The sequence below is a fragment of the Urocampus carinirostris genome, chromosome 15 (genome assembly GCF_059441175.1).
Source record: "Urocampus carinirostris isolate Australia breed hairy pipefish chromosome 15, RoL_Ucar_1.0, whole genome shotgun sequence".
NCBI lineage: Eukaryota > Metazoa > Chordata > Actinopteri > Syngnathiformes > Syngnathidae > Urocampus > Urocampus carinirostris.
Window position 1 is genome coordinate 28138699 of NC_142363.1, and position 23099 is coordinate 28161797.

At 41.4% G+C, this 23099-nt stretch overlaps 2 protein-coding genes across 4 annotated transcripts in view; one reads left to right on the forward strand and one right to left on the reverse strand.

Annotated features, from left to right (window-relative positions):
• The window catches only part of begain (brain enriched guanylate kinase associated), a 71710-nt gene extending 51123 nt beyond the window's left edge, over positions 1-20587 (reverse strand). Inside the window, exons 1-2 of the mRNA XM_088355118.1 lie at positions 18922-20587; positions 12306-12337 (exon numbers count right to left, since the gene is read on the reverse strand). Of these exons, the coding sequence (XP_088211244.1) occupies positions 12306-12337; positions 18922-20451 (1562 nt within the window). The 5' untranslated portion in view covers positions 20452-20587. The remainder of the gene's footprint in view (positions 1-12305; positions 12338-18921) is intronic.
• Positions 1-23099, forward strand: part of wdr25 (WD repeat domain 25) — a 120812-nt gene that overhangs the window by 87437 nt on the left and 10276 nt on the right. Inside the window, exon 10 of one of the 3 annotated variants that reach the window (XR_015852947.1) lies at positions 16217-16231. The exons of the other annotated variants lie outside the window; for them this stretch is intronic. The gene's annotated coding sequence lies outside the window, so the exon portion shown is untranslated. Of the gene's footprint in view, positions 1-16216; positions 16232-23099 lie in introns of those variants that run through there. 3 annotated transcript variants of the gene reach the window in all.

Genomic DNA, 23099 nt, shown 5'->3' on the forward strand with positions numbered 1-23099 from the left:
TGACACAATCCCCTGATCTTAAACCAACATGCGGGCAAGGAAAAACTCAAAACCTCTTAACGGAACTTGATTTTGATTTGCAATACAAAAAAAGACACTGAAACCCTAATACAGGTATGTCCAAAGTCTGGCCGATGAATAATAATGTTGACCACAGTATGAAATACATGTGTACCAAATATGAATGAATCACCATTTCACCAGATGATGGCAGTAGCCCTTGAACCACGTGCCTTTGGCTTTCTGTGAGAATTTTAGACCACCCAATTTTCGCCATGGCTTCTAGATATGAAAAAAGGAAAGTTGACTGTGAGGGCAGCCGTAGAATTCCCACCAAAATCCGAAACAACTGCGTCTGCCTCATTTGCCAAAAGACTGTGGCTGTTTTCAAACATCCATCCATTATCTGCACCGCTTATCCTCAGTAGGGTTGCGGGGTGTTTTCTATTAATATGATATCAAGAGGCAGTGCCAGACAAAACGATCATAATATGACTCGCTAACTGGAAACAAACGGTGTCAAAAGCTGAAGGAACTGGTAGCTGTTTTAACGGCACAGCAGCGCTTTTTCACGAGACCCTGCAAGCAGTGTCCCCTCTAAGCTGCGCGCGTGCGCAATTGCGCACTGCTCGCACATTCGCAGCGCACAAAAAAAATCTAGCCAGCGCACAAAAATCAGGGCTCAAAATTAATAATTAAGAAGCGACTCAAGTCAAAGTTAGAGTGCATGAAGGTAAAAATACACGGGTTCCCCTGACGTTGTGTCCTAAATGCAATATTTTGAAGTCGAGTCGAAGGAGAACGAAGTTGAGTAAAGTTAGTAGAGTTTGTCGGGGAACCGGCTTCTTCGGCTCGGCTCACTAAAAGGAACCGGCTCTTTCGGGTCCTAAACGGCTCTTCGGGTTGTTTTTGCTTCTTTAATCCCAACATGACCAAATATTATGTAAAATTGTGCACAAAATGACTTAAAGGAAGGGGGGAATAGAACAAAAAAGAAAAAAATACCAAAAAACAGAAACAAAAGGAAGAGAAAAAAAGAAGGAAACATTTAGAAAAAAGCCAGAAAAAAAGAAAAGAAAAATGTAGGAAAAAAGTAAACAGAGAACAAAAAGAAAAAAGAAACAGCTCGGAAAAAATAAACACAATCACATTTTTTTTAAAGGAATTTAAAAAAAAATTAGAAAAAAAACACGGAAAAAAGAAGAAAAAGTTTGTGTTGCATTCAAATAATTTCCAATTGTATCAAGTGAATCTTGTTGCCAACATTGTACTTCCACTAAAAAATGTGACTAAGTACAGTTCTGTATCTTGCAACCGACTAAATAAGCCCCCAAAAATGTTAATATTATGCGACAAAATATATCAGGAAATAAAAAGAAATGGATATCTTGTGAAAGAATTGTAAGAACAAAGGACGTTTGTAGGCCGTACAACCTTTGCAATAGTACATGAGTCAAGTCATTCAAAAGAGAACATAAATTTTGCATTGCCAGAAACTTAGCAAAATGTAACTTGATGTCAAGTTTTGGACATGTTAGATAATGAATTATCTTGCCACACTTGGGATTATGGTTGCTCACTGTTGTTTCAAGCGCTGCTCACCGACTTTGTGTGAACGCTCAGACCCGTGTGTGTGTGTGTGTGTGTGTGTGTGTGTGTGTGTGTGTGTGTGTGTGTGTGTGTGTGTGTGTGTGTGTGTGTGCGTGAATGGGTGAATTGTGAACTGTATTGTAAAGCTATACAACTGCAGTCCATTTTCCAAACATGACTTTTACTTTGATAAAAAAACTTCGTTTTCATTGGCCCTCAGCACATTTTCCCGCCACTTTAAACGATTCTTGCTTTCACTTTCCTCATTTTTCACCACCTCCGGACCCAAAAACAAAAAACAGGGAAGGAAAAAAAAAATGCAATCTGGATCTCGCGCCGGCCGCCAGCGTCGGTCTTTGATTTAGTGCGCCTTTGGGCCTTAGCGCCTTTGCTTCTTTGCGCCTTTGTTCAGGTTGATTTACACGTAATGAGCGGCAGGAGGCCGGCAAGATGTCGGGCAGCGCCGTGACCAAATGAGCGTTTAAACATTAATGGGGCCGCCGCCATAACCCGTGATGGAATTCGGCCATTATGTTGACGGCTGGTTTTGCCACAGGTGCCGCCGTGCCTCTACATCTGGCTGTTGCAGAATTTTTGGTGCTTCTTCCTTTTTTGGAATAGCCGGCTTTTTCATATTTTACAGTGGGGGCATCACGGCGGATGAGTGGTTAGCGCGTCCGCGGCACAGTTCTGAGGTCATGGGATCGAATCTTCCTGTGCAGAGTTTGCATGTTCTCCCCGTGCTTGCGTTCGGGTTTCCTCCCACAAAAACATCTAAGTCATTGGCGGTTCCGAATTGTCCCAAGGTATGAATGAGCAAGTGAGTTTTCCGTCTCTGTGTGCCCTCCGACTGGCTGGCAACCAGTTCTGGGTGTCACCTGCCCACTGCCCAAAGATAGCTGGGATGGGCTCCAGCGCTCCCGTGACCCTACTGAGGATAAGCGGTGCAGATAATGGATGGATGGATTTTACATTGGGTAAAATGATCAAAAACGGGTGAAATTGTTGCCATAACACTTGAGTTACCCTCCAAAAGTACCGTATTTTCCGTAAAAAAGGGCCACCAAAAACCTTAAATTGGCCAGAAACATCAAAGTGCCTCTATAATTTGATCCGACTCATATACGAGAAAATACGATGCACATGGTTGGAAGTATTGGCACAAGTTTACTGGATTATAAGGCACACCATCCAATAATAGTATTTTGTTATATTTTTAATATAAAAGTTGCACTGGAGTGTTAAAACTACAGTAAGTTGCATCAATAAAGAATAAATCAAACCATCCGTCATCACCAGCTACCCCACTGGACCAGCTCAAGTCATACCAAATTTAAATAACATTGAATTATTCCTTTATATTTATATTACTTTGCGATGTTGTTTATTCAAATGCATGTGTATTATGCATACGATATATTATTTTGTTATTTCAATGTATTTATATTTGCCCCTTTGTCTATTTTACCTGGCAAATTTTAAAAAAAGTTTGGTTTGGTCACTTTGAGATTCCTTAGTTTGTGATATTCTTACTCGTTTTTGCTCACACTTCACAATACAGTGACACCTAGTGGTCAAGTTTTAAACACTGTATTTAATTTAATCTAATCTAACTCATGGAAATTTATGGAAACTGGAAAGTGGCAAAAATAGCGCACAAACCTTACAAAGTGCAAGTAATTTAAACAATTGATTTATGGTTTAAAAGTCTTCAATGTTTTCTGGTTGATAAATGATGGTCAGCTTTATCTTATGATTGACCTATATTTCATGTTGATGATGTCTGGGTATTGCTTATCGGTGCCCTTGCAACCTCCATTTTGGCCTGGTCATCCTGGAAGGGGGGGATCCTTCTCAAGGTTTCTTCATTTTCCTCATGCTGAGGTTTTTAGTTTTTCCTTTCCCTCATGTAGGTTTTAGATCAAGGGATGGTGTCATAATACTCTGTAGTCTGTTACAGTCTGTGGTCTGTGCAGCCCTTTGAGACGTATTGTGATTAAGGGCATCGCAAATAAACATGACTAATAAAGGTACAGTGGGTGAATTGCAGTGCCACCTGACTTTAGCGCCATTCAGTGGACACATTCAAAACTGCAGGTCATTCTTTGCGGCTCATTTTTCTCATATGCTTCCCGCAGTATTTTCTCGAAGTCGGGATTAAATCTATTCGTGGGCCTGAGCCAGCCTACAGGCTGTATGTTTGACACCCGTACCCTACACAATACAGCGACATCTAGTGGACAAATTTTACACAGTGTCCCTCTAAATACATGCACTTCTCATTTAAACTCAATTCAAATCGCAATCATTCAGGCTCAATTGATGAAGACGTTGATGCAAAGGTGGCTTCTTCACCGGAATGTTCAGTGTCAGGGAGGGAATTGAACAAGAGACTTGGGCCGCTCGGAGACGTTAAACTCCGCCGACAGACGAAGCCACCGTGCCGCGATGGTGCCTAATAGCCGATGGCGGCTTTTTTTAATTGAATCGGCTTTTTTCGACCCTTTCTGTGAGTTGCTTGGCAACTGCGAAACCGTAGTACGGAACACAAAAGTTGAGAGTTGCAGATTCACAGTGCCTTGCAAAAGTATTGGCCCCTCAAGAACTTTTTGACATCTTGCTATATTTCAGGCCTCAAACTTACAGATTTAAAAAAATAAAAACTCAAAATATTGTCTAAGAATCAACAACACGTGAGACACAGTCGAGAAGGAAACCTGATATATTCAACATTTTATATTGTGCAGATAAAAAAAGGAAAAGAAGGTGTTGCAAAGAATTACCCCCTTAAAGTTAATACATTTTCCGATCAACTCTAATGATCTTCCCAGTCCCTGCTAATGAAAGTCAACCATAGAGCATGATGCTGCCACCACCATGTTTGACAGTGTTTTCAACGTGATGTGCAGTGTTACTCTTACGCCAAATATGACGCTTTGTATTTAGCCCAGAAAGTTCAATGTTGGTCTCATCTAACCTGACCAACTTGTTCCACATGTTTTTTGTGTCTTCCATGTAGCTTCTTCGAAACACCAAATAGGATTTTTTTATGGTATTTTTATAGAAAGGGCTTTCTTTTGCCACTCTTCCATAAAAGGCAGATTGTCCTACGTCAGCTGTGTATTCCTGCAGGTCATTCAATCTGATCATGAGCCTCTTGGTTGTTTCTCTGATTAGTTTTCTCCTTGTTTGGGCAAAAATGTTATGAAATCTTCTTGTGTCCCATTCCTGCTCTGAACTTTTCCACAATTTTATCTCGGAATAGGTGCATTTAAACTGAGACTTAATGGCACACAGGTGCATTATGTTTGTCATTGTTAGTCATTTAGGTTGAGATTGGATCATTCAGAAGTCGTCAGGGAACATTTAGAGTAAGTTGGCTGAGCTAAGATAACAGGGGGGGCAATGCTTTTGCAACACCTACTTTTTTTTCTTCAATTTTTGTACTGTACTAAAAAATGTGAAATTTATTTGGTTTTACTTCATGATTGTGTCTTACAGGTTGTTGATTCTTCGAAAATAGGCATTGCAGTTGCTTCCACCACATTTTGTTTTTTGGTCTAAGCTAGCATACTTTTGGAGCTAGCGTCTGATTCACGCTACGGTGTTCTCACGTTTCTCGGCCGTTTTGGCTAGCAACAATTTGTAAGTGGCAACAGATGCCGTCACGCGTTTTCGGGAGGCCTCGCTACAGCGCCAAACGTGAACACAGATGGCCGCGTCTCGCCAGGCTGATTTCGAGCTAGCGTGCGAAATTCGCTGTCGGGTTCGTCCCGTCTTGTCTGATCTGCTAATTTTCGGGAACAGCGTGAAATGGGAACAAAGCAACAGTTAGGTAACTCGATGAGTAGCAGAGATTTTTCGGCCTTAATACGGTGGAACCCCCGGGATACCGCCTTTTTACTTTAAGGTGTGGGATCAGATGTTTTTGCAGCCCCTATATACGGCATTCTCCACACGGACAAATTATTTCCCATGGCCAAAAACGAAAAAGATTTAAATCAGTTACGTCTCTAAAGACAGTGTTTCTCAACTGGTGTGTCGGGACCCAAAGGCGGTCGCAGACCCGTTTTAGGTGAGTCGCGTACTTTTCCTTGATAAAATAATGCTATGAAGAACAAAAAAACGAGGTTCAGTTACACCCAGCTAGCACATTCTCAGCGCACAATAAAGTCTAGCATGAAGGGAAAAATACACGGGTTCCCCCGATGTTGTGTCCTAAATGCGGTATTTTGAAGTTGAGTCGAAGAAGAACGAAGTTGAGTAAAGTTAGTAGAGTTTGTCGAGAACCGGCTCCTTCGGCTCGGCTCACTAAAAGAAACCGGCTCTTTCGGGTCCTAAACGGCTCTTTGGGTTGTTTTTGCTTCTTTCATCACAACATGACCAGATATGATGTAAAATTATGCACAAAATGACTTAAAGGAAGGGGGGAATAGAACAAAAAAGAAAAAAATACCAAAATGAAAAAGTAGTGAAAAGCTGAGAAAAAAAAGAAACAAAATGAAGAGAAAAAAAGAAGGAAAAATTTAGAAAAAAGCCAGAAAAAAAGAAAAGAAAGAAATGTAGGAAATAAGTAAATAGAGAACAAAAATAAAAAAGTAACAGCTCGGAAAAAATAAACACAATGAGATTTTTTTTAAAGGAATTTTAAAAAAAGTAGAAAAAAACACGGAAAAAAGAAGAAGTAATTTTAGTTTGGGTGAAAAACTATTTTTGTATTTTAACTTCATAATCCTTTCATTGGATACATTTTATGTGTTTTTTTTTCTGGGTTGCAGCTTGTCATTAGGGTAAAATGGTGGGTCCTCAAGTCAGACCAGTTGAGAACCACTGATCTAGAGCTATGGGTTGTTAGGATAAAGGGAGAAGTAAAAACATGATAACCACGGAAAGGAAGCTTGCAATAATCAAGAAGTCCAAAGAAGTAACACAAATCGTTACCATCACTAAACTGCATGGCTGTAACCAATCGACAATTGGGACTATTGTTAAATAAGGAAATGATTTAAGCAAGGGAATATTTTAAGAGCATGACAATTCTTCCATCCATCCATCCATCCATTATCTGCACCGCTTATCCTCAGTAGGGTCGCGGGGGTGCTGGAGCCCATCCCAGCCATCCTCGGCAGTGGGCAGGGGACACCCTGAACTGGTTCCCAGCCAGTCTCAGGGCACACAGAGACAGAACACTCACTCGCTCATTCACACCTAGGGACAATTTGGACCGGGCCAATTAACCTGCCATACATGTTTTTGAAATGTGGGAGGAAACCGGAGTGCCCGGAGGAAACCCACGCAAGCACGGGGAGAACGTACAAACTCCACACAGGAAGGTTCGATCTCATGATCTCAGAACTATGCCGCAAACGCGCTAACCACTGCGCTGCCATGCTGAACATGACAGTTCTTATAAGGGGAAATTTTAAAACCAGTTTTTGAGACGCTGCCTCCTCCTTCTGCATCCACTCAGTTACTCTAGTGTACCAGCCCAAGTATATATATATGTGTATATATATATATATATATATTTATATAAAATGTATACAAAACATATACCTTTGTTTATTCATAATTGTAGTATGATTGCTAAAAATGATATTGTGTCCTTCAGTTTTGGAATTAGTATTACTCTACCTGATTTACATGACAGTACTGACTGATGAAATGGGGCAGCACGGCGGCGCAGTGGTTAGCGCGTGTGCGGCACAGTTCTAAGGTCTTGGGAACCTCCTGTGGTGGTTCAAATCCAGCTACCGGACTTCCTGTGCGGAGTTTGTATGTTCTCCTTGTGCTTGCGTGGGTTTCCTCCGGGCACTCCGGTTTCCTCCCACATTCCAAAGACATGCATTTCAGGTGGATTGGCCGGTCCAAATTGTCCCTAGGTGTGAATGAGCGAGCAAGTTGTCTGTCCCTGTGTGCCCTGCGATTGGCTGGCAACCAGTTCAGGGTGTCCCCTGCCCACTGCCCGATGATTGCTGGGATGGGCTCCAGCACCCCCGCAACCCTACTAAGGATAAGCGCTGCAGCAGATCAGATCAGACTGATGAAATGTCAAGAATTTTTGAAGTTTTCAAATCTAAATATTATTTCTGTAAGTGTTTCAGATTTGAGAATGTATTTTGTATTATTATTGTTCTGGTTAAAAATAATAGTAATAATCTCCCTTTTGCGGTACTTTTGGAAGCAAACATGAGACTACAATTGGTTTTACGACAGTGAAAGTTGGACCCTTGAAGGGGTTTATTTTTATAGTTTGATATCAAAAAAAAAAAACACTGATCGGATTAAGTGTAGTTAGTTGCTAAGCAATGTGACAGAGAGCATATGAGTTATCTCGGAATTTGTGTCCCCTCCACGGCTGTTTGGCTCTCACCAACTGGAGGTTAAAGCAATTAACTTCAACTTGTCATGATGATGTTGTGACATGCACCTGCAGGCAGCATGCTCAGGAATACTTAATGAACCCGTCTCAAGTCTATGAAATGGCCGTGCAGGTAAGCCCCCAGGTTACAGCGTCCCTAACTACAATGCCCCTAACGAAGGTTTCACGTTACACTAAGGAATATGATGTTTTTCCAGGCTCTCGTTACGGAGTTCTACACACCATGCGAAATTGATAGCAAAATATCCATCCATCCTTCCATTTTCCGCACCGCTTATCCTCAGTAGGGTCGCGGGGTGCTGGAGCCCATCCCAGCTATCCTCGGGCAGTGGGCAGTGGACACCCTGAACTGGTTGCCAGCCAATCGCAGGGCACACAGAGACAGACTACTCACACGCTCATTCACACCTAAGGACAATTTGGACCGGCCAATGAACCTAACATGTTTTTGGAATGTTGGAGGAACCCCACGCAAGCACGGGGAGAACATGCAAACTACACACAGGAGGTTCGATCTCATGACTTCAGAACTGTGCCGCACACGAGCTAACCACTGTGCCGCCGTGCTGCCCACAGCAAAATATTTCAAACAATATTCAAACTTTGCATCATTGGTGCTCATGTCAAGTTATGTCTTGTAGATGCCTGCCTGCTATTGGTCGATGTCATAAAATGCTGGTCTGCTATTGGTTTGCTTTGCACCATTATAAAGATGAAGATATGCTATTGGTTAACAACCTACCTCATCGCCTTTCTCTATTTTTGTACAGTTCCTCATCTTGGGCAACACACTTTAATTTGTTTAGCTTTGTGTCTCAAGAAGCGAAAACATGATAACCATGGAAACGATGCTTCGGATTATCAAGAAATACGAAGAAGGAATACAAATGGTTACTCTTGCTAAAATGATGATATGCACCTGCAGGCAGCGTGCTAAGCAATATTTAATGTACCCGTCCCCCTTCTAGGAAAATGAAATAGGAACATACAGTAGACCCCCCTGGTTACAGGGTCCCTAGTTTACGATGTTTTTTTCATTATGATGTGGAATACAATGTTTTTTTGGCCTCTCTGTAAGAGGGTTTCCCCCACTATACAACATCAACAAAAAAATATATTTTAAAAAATTACAAAATATAAACTTTTTTGTGTTCATGCACAAGCCAAGTTACGTTTCTAAGATGCCTATCTGCTGTTGGTCGGCGTCATATGAGATGCTGGTCTGCTATTGGTTATGCCGATATGCTATTGGCTGAACTCCTTCCCACAATGCCTTTCTTTTCGTTCACTTCAAAACCTTGGGTAACAAACTTTTCTGTGTTTAGTGGGACACATACCACTAATGCTAAAGAGAGAATCAAAAACATGATAACCATGGAAACGATGTTTTTGATTATCAAGAAATACAAAGAAGGACTACAAATGCTACTCTTGCTAGAATGATGTTGAAACTTGCACCTGCAGGCAGAATGCAAAGGAATACTTAATGTACCCGCCTCCAGTCTTGGAAATCATACGGGATACGACATCCTTAGCTTATGATTTTTTTTTACGTTATGATGTGGAATACAATGTTTTTCCGGCCTCTCTTTAAGACGTTTTCCCCCACTATACGTCATCAACAACGAGTTACTTCGACAACATTTCAACCTTCAAGTCGAGTTACCTCTTGAAGATGCGGTAATTATGCGTATTGTCTGCTATCGGTCGACGTCATATAAAATGCCGGTCTGCTATTTTTTTTTTTTGCGTCACAACATGCTTTTCTCTCTATTCGTTCACTTCAGAATTGCGCGTTAACACACTTGAATTTGTTGAGCTATGTGTCCCAAAACTTGCAGTACAGTAATGCTAAGTCACAGGTCGAAGTTTTAAAACCAGTTTCTTTCTAATCCGCCATCTCCTTACCTCTCAGCATCCACCCCGGTACTCCACCTGACCAGCTCAAGTAATGTCACACCAAAAGCTAGGTAACACGGTTGAAATGATAGTATTGACATGCCATTTGTAGTTTAATTTTTCTTTGGAATTAATACTGATAACATAAAGAATTAAAGTTTTTTTTTTCATACAGTATGAGTAGTTTTTAGGCATTTTTATGTATTTTGCGAATGCATGTATATTTATGGATAATATTTTATTTTTATTGGATTTTTTTGGGTTAGCAGGTATTTCAGTTTTTAAAATAATATGATAGCATTTAAGGTGACAATATAACATAAATAGTGCATTTTTATCATGCACTATTTATTGTCATTCAAGAATTTTGCACTATTATTATAAATGAAGCCAGTGTTTAAGCATGATATTGTAGATTTATTTTTTCCTGGCTTTTATTCAGATAGTTTCTTATATTGTTTTTTTTAGAATTTTATCAAAAAATATAACAACTGTTTTATTTTATCGAACACACGTACAATATATTATATATAAGTAGCACTTTCTATATACTATTTTGTTGCTAATGTTTAATGTGTTTATACAATTTGGATGTTTTTATCTCGATTAGCGGTGATTCAAAAGGCAATAGCGAATTAGAATAGGTCTCTGTCCCCCGCTATACAGCAATTTCACCTTACGATCCCCACTTGTATTGATTTCCTTGCTGGAGTTGAACTTTTTTTCTCTTGTGTATTTTGTTTATTCATATATGTTGCAGCGCAGCTTCATCCGGATAAAATCAATCGAATTCACACCACAATACCCCGAAGGTTTCTGGGCTTCTGTCAGTCACGGCCAAGCAACACGTTTCCCCCCCCCCAAAAACTGCAGTATTTATTCCCATTGGTGAGAAAGAGAAAAAGCCGGCATGCACTTGTCTTAATTTCCCCCCTCCCGGTCTTACCGTCGAAACGCCTTCCGCCTCATTTTGTCCCCCTGCGGACGACTCCGGAGATGCTTGCACTCCTTCTCATTGCGACTGGAGATTTAGTGCAAATGCATGGAGAGGGAAAGTCAGGATTGAATTGGGGGGGGGGGGGGTGTTTGCAAGGGATGCGGGATTCAGGAGGGGGGCGGGGTGCAAGTATGATTGCAAGGACGTGGTTGGTGAGACTAGCAGGAGGAGAGAAGTGTTGGCAATTGTGTCTCTTTTGGAGAACCGGCTCTTTTGGCTTGCTTTACTGGAAATAGCCAGCTCTTTTGGCTCTTAAACGTTTTACGTCTTAATGATCTATTACCATTAATAATGAAACATTATGTCATGTATTATGAGCATGTTTTATGCTACGTTATCATAATAGCATTTATTTTTTTCAAAAAACAGTAATTCTTTTAACCTAATTTAAACTCTGAAATTCTTTATACAGGAAAAAAAACAGATGACATCACTCGTACTGACCAGAGACTTCAAGAAAGAGAAAGAGAGCGAGACAGAGAGAGCAGAGAGTAACAGAGTGAGAAAGAAAGAAAAGGAGAGAGAAAACAGAAAGAGAGAGAGCAAAAGAGGGAGATGGAGTAAAAGAGTGAGGGAGAAATAGAGGGGGACAAAGGGAGTGAGGCAGGAAAAGGAATAAGAAAAAGAATAAGAGTGAGGGAGAGGTAGAGAGAGAGGGGGGGAGAGAATTACGGGGAGAGACAAGATTACGGGAAGAGAGAGAAGAAAAAGAACGAGAGAGAGAGAGAAAGAGAGAGAAAATAGAAAGGGGCTAAGAGAGGAGAGACAGAGAGAGAAAAAAAGGAAGACACAGAGCAAAAGAGAGAGGAAGTGATAGAGTAATAGAGGAAGACAGGGAGAAAGAGAAAGAGAGAGAAAAGGACAAAGACATACAAATGTATAGATAAAAAGCGAGAGAGAATGAAAGTTATAGAGAAAAAGAGCAAGAAAAAGAAAGAGAGAAAGAGTGAGAGAAAGAGAAATAGACAGAGAGAGAAAAGGAGAAAGAGACAGAGAGGAAAAGAGAGAGAAAGAAACTGAGTGAAAAAGATAAAGAGAGAAAAAGATAAGGAAAAAGAGAGAGCGAGAAACAGAAAATAAAGAGAGTAAGAGAAAAATGGATAAAGAGAAAATGGGAGAGGGGAAGAGATTGAGAAAGAAACCAATAAAAAAGAAAGAGAGAGAGCGAGAATGACTGAGAGATGGAAAGAGAAAAGGCATAAAGTAAGAAAAATAAATGAGTGAGAAAGACAGAAAAAGAGAGTAAAAAAAACAAAGAGAGAAAAAAGAGATTGAAAGGGAAAAGAAGAGAGAGAAAGAGGATGCGTCTCGAAGGGATCAGGCTGCTGATTCCTATGTAGCCGGCTCTCGCCGATCACTTCAAAGAGCCGCCTCTTTCATTCGCTTCGTTTGCGAACTACACATCACAGGGGGAGAGGAGGAGCTTGAGCGTCTCACCTCGTGTCACGTCTTGGCTCTTCATCACAAATCTGGCGGGAAGAAGAAGATGCTGATGAGAGGGATAATGGGCGGGGCCAAGTCACGAGATGATAAATGCGCAGGAGCCATTCTCGCCTGCCATATAATGAGCCCTCATGTCCCGTCAAACAAACAGATCCGTTATCCCTTGTGTCATTACTAAAAGATGGATAAGCCGGGGAAGGAAAAAATGCTTAACACTGCAGATTGAGGAGCAGAAGAAGAACCAGAAGAAGGTGGGCGGAGTCACTTAGGATTGCTTTTAATAATATATAAGTGTAGTCTCTCGTTTATCATGGGGGAAACCTGTAGGATATAAAAAACAAATTACAGAAGGGAGAGGGTGGGTGGCGTTTTATGCTGAGAGAACCGATATAAGATCAGGATAACTTAGCTTCTGAAGAAGAAAATAAACTTCCTTGTGTATTAGGTTTTAAAATGAAAACGAATAAAGTAAAGATTATTTTATAACCTAAATCACTCCGCAATAGACCCCCCAGAATATGGCACCCCTGCCTCGTGTTATTTTTACTTTACAGTGTGGAATAAGGGTTTTTTAGGACACTTTTCACAACACTATAAAAATAATATATAATATCAACATCAAATTATTTCACATACCCAAAAACTTCGTCTTGCATATGACAAATTAGGTTTTTAAGATACCTCTCTGCTATTGGTTGATGTCATAAAAGATGCTGGTCTGCAATTGGTTTGCATCACTGCATCTATATAATACAGATATGCTATTGGCTAAATTACCCCCCCTAATGCTCTTCTCCTCTTTCATTTCATTTCATTACTTTGCGAGTCTCATATACGATACTGTATTTCGGTATCCCTATAAAGAGGAGAAGCCAAAACATGATAACCATGGAAATGAAGCTCACAATTATCAAGAAATACGTAGAAGACACACAAATCACCACCCAGTTCTAAGGGCATGACAATGTTCTCCGGACCGGAACATAGGGGGAAATTAAATCTGAAAGTTATGAGGGAGCAAGTCCATGCATGATTTTGTATACTACCAACAGAACCTTAAAATCACATCTTAAGCTAACAGGGAGCCAATGCAGGTTAGCTTAAATCGGGATAATATGATCAAACTTTCTTGTCTTAGTTAAAAGCCTCGCTGCAGCATTTTGTACCAGCTGAAGGCTCTTGATTTTGGACTTCGGGAGACCGGAGAGTAGGGCATTACAATAATCGAGACGGGAAGAAACAAACGCGTGAATTATAATCTCCGCATTTGACTGAAACAGCATTGGATGAATTTTAGCAATGTTGCGAAGATGGAAGAAAGCTGTTCTAGTAATACTCTTCACATGTTTTTGAAGGGACAGATCGAGGTCAAATATGACACCTAAATTTCTGACTTGGTCACTCTGGGTGATATTACATTTGTCAATATTCAGAGCAGTTTTTGAGAACAAGTCACGGCATTTAGATGGAACAATAAATAACATTTCAGTCTTTTTAGAGTTAAGGCGCAAGAAGTTGAGTGACATTAATTCTTTTATCTCAGTGAGGCAGGCCTCCAAATTTCCACGGTTTAGTGGGGCAGATTCCTCCATCGGAAGATCTAGTTGAGTGTCATCTGCGTAGCAATGGAAACTGATATTATACTTATAATATCACCTAGTGGAAGCATGTAAATGCTGAAAAGAAGGGGGCCAAGTACTGAACCCTGCGGAACACCACAGGGCTCAGATGTCATTTCACCATATTTAACACAGTGCGTTCTATCTGAGAGGTAGGATCTGAACCATAAGAGGACGGTTCCTGAGAGACCAATCCATTTTTCCAACTGGTCTAGTAAGATTTGATGGTCCACAGTGTCAAAGGCAGCACAAAGGTCCAGCAGCAGCAAGAGTGATGAAGCGCCGGTGTCCATTGCCAGTAGAAGATCATTGGTTACCTTAATTAGGGCTGTCTCAGTAGAGTGGTTAGCCCTGAATCCTGGTCTATAATTACATAAGCGTTCTGGATCAAGGTTGGGCCGTTTCAGTGTAGGTTTAATAACAGCAGATTTAACAGTTTAAGCATTTATGTTACCTCAATATTTTGATTTTATATAGAAGGACTAGCATGGCTTGGTCGTGTCTCCTCTCGACCTCTCTACAATGTGCTTTTATGTTTTTTCGAAATATAGTTTTGGGTATCAGTCTCCAGAAGCAGGATTTTGTCAGTATCTGTAGACAGTTGTCATGAATCCCCGGTGCAAACCCTTTCCAAATTTTATTTAAGTACAGTAGATAAAATAACATAACATTATTGTATAGCCTGGAAAATTGGATCATTCTTTCCTTTCATATCAACACTCTTAAAGCTGTTCAACTTTATTTATGCGCTACCTTTATAGCACAGAACTTCTCACCGTGTCCAATGTCCAGTTTTTAGCAGCCATCAAACCTCCTGGAGTTTTATGGTCCCCAGAATTTATACGAGTGGAGGTGAGAGCATATTCAAGAGTGGGGATGCACCCTAGTGGGAGTGTGCAAGTGTGAGTGAGGACATCACAAATGGGATGAGTCATACGGATGCTGAATGAAGCTCACTCATCTATTCGGTGCGTCTGCATTCCTCGGAGGCGTGGAGAGAAAATCCCGATGACGACGTTTCTACACAAAATGAAGTAGGTCATTTTGTGTAAGAATGTATTTATTTGAGGGATACCCGAAGGAGAAGGGCTTGGTGAATGTGGAATGCTCTGCCCTCTGAGATTCCATCTGCAACCTCAGTGGAACTGTTTGAATCTAGGCTTAAAACACACTTAGATTCTATAGCTTATGAATGACCTATATTTCACATTGACAATATCTATATAACCTGGTCCTGAGCGGTCCCTTCGCAAGGTTTTTTCATTTTCCTCATGTTGAGGTTTTGGAGTTTTTCCTTGCCCTCATGTAGGTTTTAGATCAGGGGATGGTGTATTAATAGTCTGTGGTTTGCAATTATCTGTAGTCCTTACAGACTAAGCCCAAAGAAACCCCGAATTTTGACTCGGGCTTCTCTTTTCTTGACCTTTAAAAAAAAGTGTCCACCCGTTATTGTTCTTTGTTTTTGTTTTGGCACTTGAGCAAGGCCAAAAGTTTTAGGACCCATAGTTGCCCAATAACCCGCCTGACTCAAAACGGCATAAAAAATGACACATGCTTGAACTACAGAATAAAAACAATAGAAATATCCAATATTGATGAGTATTTTTTACTTGAAAAGGAACATTAACCCTATCAAAACTCGTAGATTTGCGCTAGTCCAATTTTGGCCAAATTTGAGTCGGGTCAGGAGGCTTCTCCTCCTCCTGGTAATCATGGAAACCAGTACGGTTCTGTTTCGCAATGTTTTATATAGCCTGGTCATTCTGGAAGGGGGATTGCCTCATGTGCGGTCCCCTTGGAAGGTTGAGGTTTTTGGGTCTTTCCTTACCCTCATGTAGGTTTTAGAACGGGGGATGGTGTCTGTTTAGCCCTTCAAGACTCTTTGTGATTAAGGGCTATACAAATAAACATGACTTGATTTGACCTGAATGTATTATTTGGTGGTAGGTTTGCAAATTTGAAAGCAGACACATCAATATCCAGTCTGTTTGTCATGATTACTGATGTGACTTACCTGTGCCCTTTCCTTTGGCGCTAACTGCCTCGGACTCTGATTGGCTCCCTGTCCCTCTTTAAACCCACTCCTATATGTCACCTTTTTTCAGTCCATCTGCAAACCTCAGTGTATAATAGGCAAGCCTTTTTCCACCCTGACTCCCACCTGTCCTGTTTTTGCTCCCGTCTGTCTCCGATTACGACCTGTTTTTGATCCCGACCACGTCTGCTCTCCCGTCCCGGCTTATGACCCGTTTCTCACCCGACCAAGTTTTTGCTCTCCTGTCCCAGCTATTGACCTGTTTTTCCGTCCTTGACACCGCCATCGCTCCCAACGGAAGATCCACTTCCGTGTTCGGATCACAAGCCAAGTACAAGAGCGACCCGCTTCCCGCGTCCAGCAAACATCGGATCATGGGCGCAGCCCTTCCTTGTTTCTTAAATAAAACTTGCAATTATTTGTGGGCGAAGCTAACATTAGCAAAAGCAGCTGCCGGTGGGTTGCAGCCTTATGCTTACATGAGTGGCTAAAGAAAGAAACAGTGGAAACAGAAATGGGAAATGCTTGAATCTCGGAGCTCGGTTGCATTCGCGCTCATGAGGAGCTGTGGTAGAAGAGTGCCACTATATAATGTAGCAAGAGCAGCTGACGATAATAACAGTGCGAGCCATAGCTTGCAGCTATGTGGCTAACATGGGTGGCTAGAGAAGGAAACAGTGGGAAATAAGATAAAGAAGCCTAAATCACGGGACTCGGTGATGTTTCCTGTGGAAGGCACTTGACAGGTAACAAGAACAGTAGTAGCTAACGACGTGTCATACCCTGTGACTAGAGAGGGAAACTGTTGAAAAAAAATGGGAAGATGCCTGAATCACAGGACTCAGTGACCATCAAATGCAAGGCTCCGTCGTGTGTGGTAAGTGGCCTCTTAGCTCTAAAAGTAGCACGGGGACATGCTATCTTCTCAAAATGTTTGTTCAGGCTTCCGTAGCATAAAAATCTGTTTTTTTTTTGTCCGTGAAAACAATTTCAAGCACGGGGCAAATGTACAGCAAAAGTCTATTGTATTTTTTAATGTCGCCTGCCCCTTTTTTTCCTTTTTTTATTCACTGGTGGAAAGCTTGCAGGCTAGCAATAAAAAAAGCACACCCCAAAAAATCTTGCTAATGCATTTAAATGGAAATTAAAATGAGACCTTTGCGTAGCCCTTTCACAAACAACCCGGCATGTGAATGTCAACCGACTGGGCATGGATTCTGTTAGCATATGAATAAAAAAAAGCTAGGAGCTCAAGGGTTTTGTGTGTGTCCACTGAAAAATGGGACGCTTTGTCCACTCGTATTGACATTGGGGAGCTAAATCACACATTATTTTCAGCTCTATCATAGTATGGCACTCTTAAAGAGCTTAAAGCGACAGTGTGTAATAATTGGCAATATTTTCATGGCTGAATATCAGTCAGCAACAGGACATGAAAGGTGGAATTATTCCTCACGAACGACAGCAAAGGACAGAGCAAACTGGGTACACCGGGAGCGACTGATAAGAGTGAATCGATGGAGTTGGTCAGAGCTGGTGTTAGTGGCTAACTTTAGCGGCTATCAGGAGAAGCATTTAAAAAGGCCAGCAACAGATTGCAAGAGTAAAATTGATTAACACTGGAAAAAGATGGCCAAGATGAGTGGCTAAAGGAAAAAGAACAGTGGAGATTGAAGATGCTGAAATTATTGGACTCGACTGAGAAGAGAATAGTTGGAGTTGGTCAGACCTGGTGTAAGAAGCTAACATTAGCAGCTAGCAGAATAAGATACTAAAAAGGCCAACAATAGATGACAAGACCAATGTTCATTTAAACCAAGCTGCTAACAATAGCGGCTTATGGTTAGCCATTGCCTGTAAACATGTGGCTCGAGAAGGAAACAGAGACAAAAATCAAAGCTGCGTGATTTACGGCACTCAGGGATGTTAACTTCCATGACCAGCTGCTGAAGGCGGGTGACACTGAAATAGCAGCTAAAAATAAAAATAGCTGCTGATGGCGAGTCATGCCCCGAAGCAAAGTAACAAACATGAGTGGCAAAAGAAAAGAAACTGTAGGAACAAAGTGAAAGATGCCTGAATCATGGGTCATAGCCTATACCCGACTGGCTAACATAAAGGCTAGAGAAAGAAACTGTGGAAAATGGTGCCAGTTGCCTGAACTATGGGACTCAGTAACGTTTACTTGCATGACCAACTGTGGAACAGTGAATGACACTGGAGGATGAAGCAGGAGCAGCTAACAGTAACGAAAACTGCTAGCCATGGCCTGTAGCCAAGTAGCTTACATGGGTGACTAGAGAAGGAAACAGTGGAAAAACAGTGAAAGATGCCTGAATCATGCAACTCTGTGATTTTAGCTTGCATGACCAGCTGTGGGAGGCAAGTGCCACTGAAGGATGAACAATAGCAATAGTAGCAAGGGGCGAGCCATAGCCTTCAACCAAGCGGCTAACATAAGTGGCTAGAGAAGGAAACAGTGGGAAAAAGTACCAGATGCCTGAATCACGGAAATCAGCAACCTTCACTCTCATGACCAGCAATGGAAAGACAAAGCATGCTTTACTCACAGGAATCTGCTAAAAATGGCAATAGAGACTAACGGCAAGCTATAGCCTGCAGCCAAGGAGCTAATATGAGTGGCTAGAGAAGGAAATAGTGGGAAAATGTCAAAGATGCCTGAAAGGCAGGATCAGTAGACTATTACGTGTAAGGCACAGCTGTGAAAGCTAAGTGGTCATTAAGTGTTTTATTTCAATGAATAAGGTGTTTTAGACCATTAAGGGTCGCTATAACCAAAATCTGCTCCTTCCTACTGGTCTGCAGTAGGAACTAGAACTTCCATTTCCAAAAATGTTTGTTGTTGAGGTCCAAAACATCTGGAATGGACATTCGACTCCATTTAATTTACCATTTTTACAGGGAGATGGGATTATTAGTACATAGGACGACTCACCGTGGAATTAACTCCTCTGGGCAGCGAGATGGAGCTATAGGACATTCTTGGGAAACCCTCCGGCCATTTGAAAGGGAGACACGGGCTAGTCCTCCCACTGGAGGTCCAGTCGTAACTGTTTCGCTTAACTTTCTTCTCTGTGTCCTTCCCATCATTCAGTTTCCTCTCTTGATCCCTTCTCTCTGCCGCCAAGACTCCGTTTCTCTCCCAAGGACTTGTGTCTGCTCTGTGTCCCTCCTGGTTCTCGTTCCTCTCGTTTTTCAAGGTCCCGTTAGGCACAATTTCATCAAGTTGCCGCGCTCTGTCAATGTCCGTCTCCAGATAAAGCCTCCCGCTGGAGGCCTGTGACTGGATCTTTGTACAAAGGTCCATGCTGTGCTCTCTGTATGAGGGACCTTTCATTTTCTTCATCATATCTTCTGGTTCTAAAACCTTACAGCTTGGTAGAGTCTTGCTCCATTCTTGGATGGATTCTGTTATCTCCTTTGGGTCATTTTCCTGGATGGTCTGGAGATTGGAGCTAGTCGGGCTGAACCAGGAGCCAATAGGGGTGGGTGGTTTTGTGGGGATTACATGGGGCATTGAGGGTTCAGTAGATGTTGCCAGCGGAGGAGACGGATAGCGGTGTCGCAAGCTCGATTGAGGTTTTGAAGAACCGGCTTTGGTTTTTAGGACCCTGCCTGTGACTTCGTTGAGGAACTGTGAGAATTTACGCCTGTCCTCGTTCTTCTTTTCATCACAAGGAGTTAGAATTGTCATGGGATTTTTGTCTGGGCCACTTCTGTGCCCTGTGTCTTTGTTCTGAATAATCTTCTCTGAATCATCAATTTTAAGGATGGGGTGTGTAAAGACCAGATTCTGGTAGATTATTTCAGGATCCGCAGCTGCAATGATGGACCCTTTCTCATTTTTGGAAAGCACTCCACCCGATGGCTCCGACTTCTCAGTGCTACCTTCCCTAGAAGGAGTCCGGAGCCGGCATGTAGCTCCAGAGCCCCAGCTGTTAGTGTCCCAACTGTTGTCATCATCACTGGAGCTACTGATGGCGCTTTGCAGACCGGGACTCACGCTCTGATTACTTGGGCCCTCACCGGAGTGGTCCAAACTGCTGAGCGATCGTCTCCGCAACCTCGAAAGGGACCCTTTCAGTCTTGAGAAGTTAAAGTCTGGAAGGGATCCTTGTAGGCTTGGTAAGGATCCTTGAAGGGAGGTGAGAGAGCCCTTGATGCTGGAGGAGTGTTTCTTGTGTCTCGGTTTTGCGGAGTTCTGGAGATTTGAGAGGGAAGCCTGAATTAGCGGAGATGACTGCCGACGCAGCGGAGGTTCTTCTTCTTGGTCGCTATATGGGCCGGAAAATACGGGGCAGGATGCGGTGGAAGAACACGAACCACGATCCTGCCGAGAAGACCTCGATCTAGGTGCCGAAGTAGTCATCTTCTTTCCTCTTCTTCTCGTTGACTTGGGCGAAGCTTCTTTTACGGACTCCAATCTGACACCATCGTCTGAAATGGACACACACAAGTGAACCATGTCCTTGCTAGCGATGAGTCCCGGTAGCGTTCCGGGAATGCTTGTCCCGGTAGCTCTGCCTCGTTTGTCCCTATGGTCTGGTCGGGGTTTAGCACCCCGTCTGATGGATCACCCAAAGATACCAGGACGAGGTTTTGGGCCCGGTTGCTAACTTTGAAAGAGCAGAACTACTTTGACTAACTGTGACCACTGCAAGAGATGTCGATGCGAATTCAGGTCAGCGGTATTGAGCGACGAGACCATGTGACTTTTTGTCAAGTTGTGAATCGATTGTGGCAGTTTGTGGTCTCGTCTGTTTCCTGATTAAAACGATTTGACAAAGCTCCTGTTTGTGTTGTTTACATGTGAACATTTTAAGACCCTAATTGTGTGTCGTCTTCTTTTCATGATTTGATCTGTTAGAGCTGTTTGTTGCAATGTTCCCTGTAATTTTCCATGGGTCTGAGCGTTCACACAAAGTTGGTGAGCAACGCTTAAAACAACAGTGAGCAACCATAATCCCAAGTGTGGCAACTAAATCAATATCAAATATGTCAAAAACTTGACATCAAGTTACATTTCCCTGAGTTTCCGGCAATGCAAAATTATTTTTCTCTTTTGAATGAATTGACTCATGTACTATTGCAAAGGTTGTACGGCCTACAAACGTCGTTTGTTCTTACAATTCTTTCACAAGATATCCATTTCTTTTTATTTCCTGATATATTTTGTCGCATAATATTAACATCTTTGGGGGCTTATTTAGTCGGTTGTAAGACACAGAACTGTACTTAATATTTTTTAATGGAAGTACAATGTTGGGAACAAGATTCACTTGATATCATTGGAAATTATTTGAATGCAACACAAACTTTTTCTTCTTTTTTCCGTGTTTTTTTCTACTTTTTTGTTATTTTTTTCTTTTTGTTCTCTATTTACTTTTTTCCTACATTTCTTACTTTTCTTTTTTTCTGGCTTTTTTCAAAATGTTTCCTTCTTTTTTTCTCTTCCTTTTGTTTATTTTTTCTCAGCTTTTCTTTACTATTTTATTTTGGTATTTTTTTTTCTTTTTTGTTCTATTACCCCCTTCCTTTAAGTCATGTTGTGCATAATTTTACATAATATTTGGTCATGTTGGGATTAAAGAAGCAAAAACAACCTGAAGAGCCGTTTAGGACACGAAAGAGCCGGTTCCTTTTAGTGAGCCGAGCCGAAGAAGCCGGTTCTCTACTAACTTTACTCAACTTCGTTCCACTTCGACTCGACTTCAAAATACCGCATTTAGGACACAACGTCAGGGGAACCCGTGTATTTTTACCTTCATGCACTGTAACTTTGACTTAAGTCGCTTTTTAATAAGTAATTTTGAGCCCTCATTTTTGTGCGCCGGCTAGATTTTCTTGTGCGCTGAGAATGTGCGAGCAGTGCGCAATTGCGCACGCGCGCAGCTTAGAGGGAACACTGCGTGTGAGTATGTTCTCTCACATCCTCTTTTTTGTTTTGTTCAAATAGAACCAGTTGGCATTTCACTATATGCCGTGTTGTATTCTTTTTATGCTAACTAGAGATAGTTTGTGTTCTTACCTAAACCTACGGCTCCTTTTTTCAAGTTTTGTTCTTTTAGAGGTGGTTGATGTTGTAACATGTCACTTTTGTATCCATGCTTGAGTATGTACACTGTCCTCATGCTTACGTGTTTTGTTTGATGAGAACTAGTTGGCATGCCAACATATATTTTGTTGTCTTACTTTCATGTTTTGTTCAGTTCAAGTTAGGTTGTTACAGCTATTTATTGTGCCTGTGTATCATTAATGGTCTTGTTGACATTGCACTCACGTTGTCATGTCAGCGTGCGGGAATAGTTCTTGTTGTGAAATATGGAATTATTTTCTCTGCATCCTCTAACTTTCGAAGTTTTGTTATAACTAGATTCCCTCTTTCATGTTTTGTTCGTTACTTGGGTTGTGTTCATACATATTCCTCCTGTGTCACCCATTGATTATTGCTGGTTGCTATTGGAAATGTATGTCTATGTGGCGTCCCAATTGCCACATAGACATACAATGCCTTCTTTTTTGTTTGTTTTGAGTTTGTGTTACATGTTCTGCATTGTCTTACTTCCATGTTTCTTTCAGTAGGTTTTTCACCTAATCTTGCTTTCTTTCTTTTATTTTTATTTTTGTTTTGTTAGAACTGGTTGGTGTTGAAACATTGTGTAGTTCTTTTCTCGATGTGTAAGTATGTTCACTTTGTCCTCCTACTTTTGTGTTTTGTTCAGTTACAACCACTTGGTATTCCAGCATATCCTGCGCCATCTCTCTTTAATATATTCTTGTTTTAGTGTAGGGATGTGAAGTCGAGCCTATAGTTAAATAAATTGTTCTGTTTCTGTACAATATCCAATACTAAATCCTTTTCAGTAAATGAATAATTTTCTAAAAATTTCATTTTGTGTGTTAATTTATGGGATCTGTTTCTCAAGCCGCATCAGAACCTGACAATACAAGAATATTTGATCGAATTATATGATGTATTCTCTGAAGTCATTGCAAATGCGTACTTGGGAAACAAGTCCTTGTATAGCTGTTTTCCTTGTTTTTTTTCTTTGGTTACTGCATCTGTCAAGCATTCAAATTTAATTGAACAAGCTATGATAATAGTTTAATCAG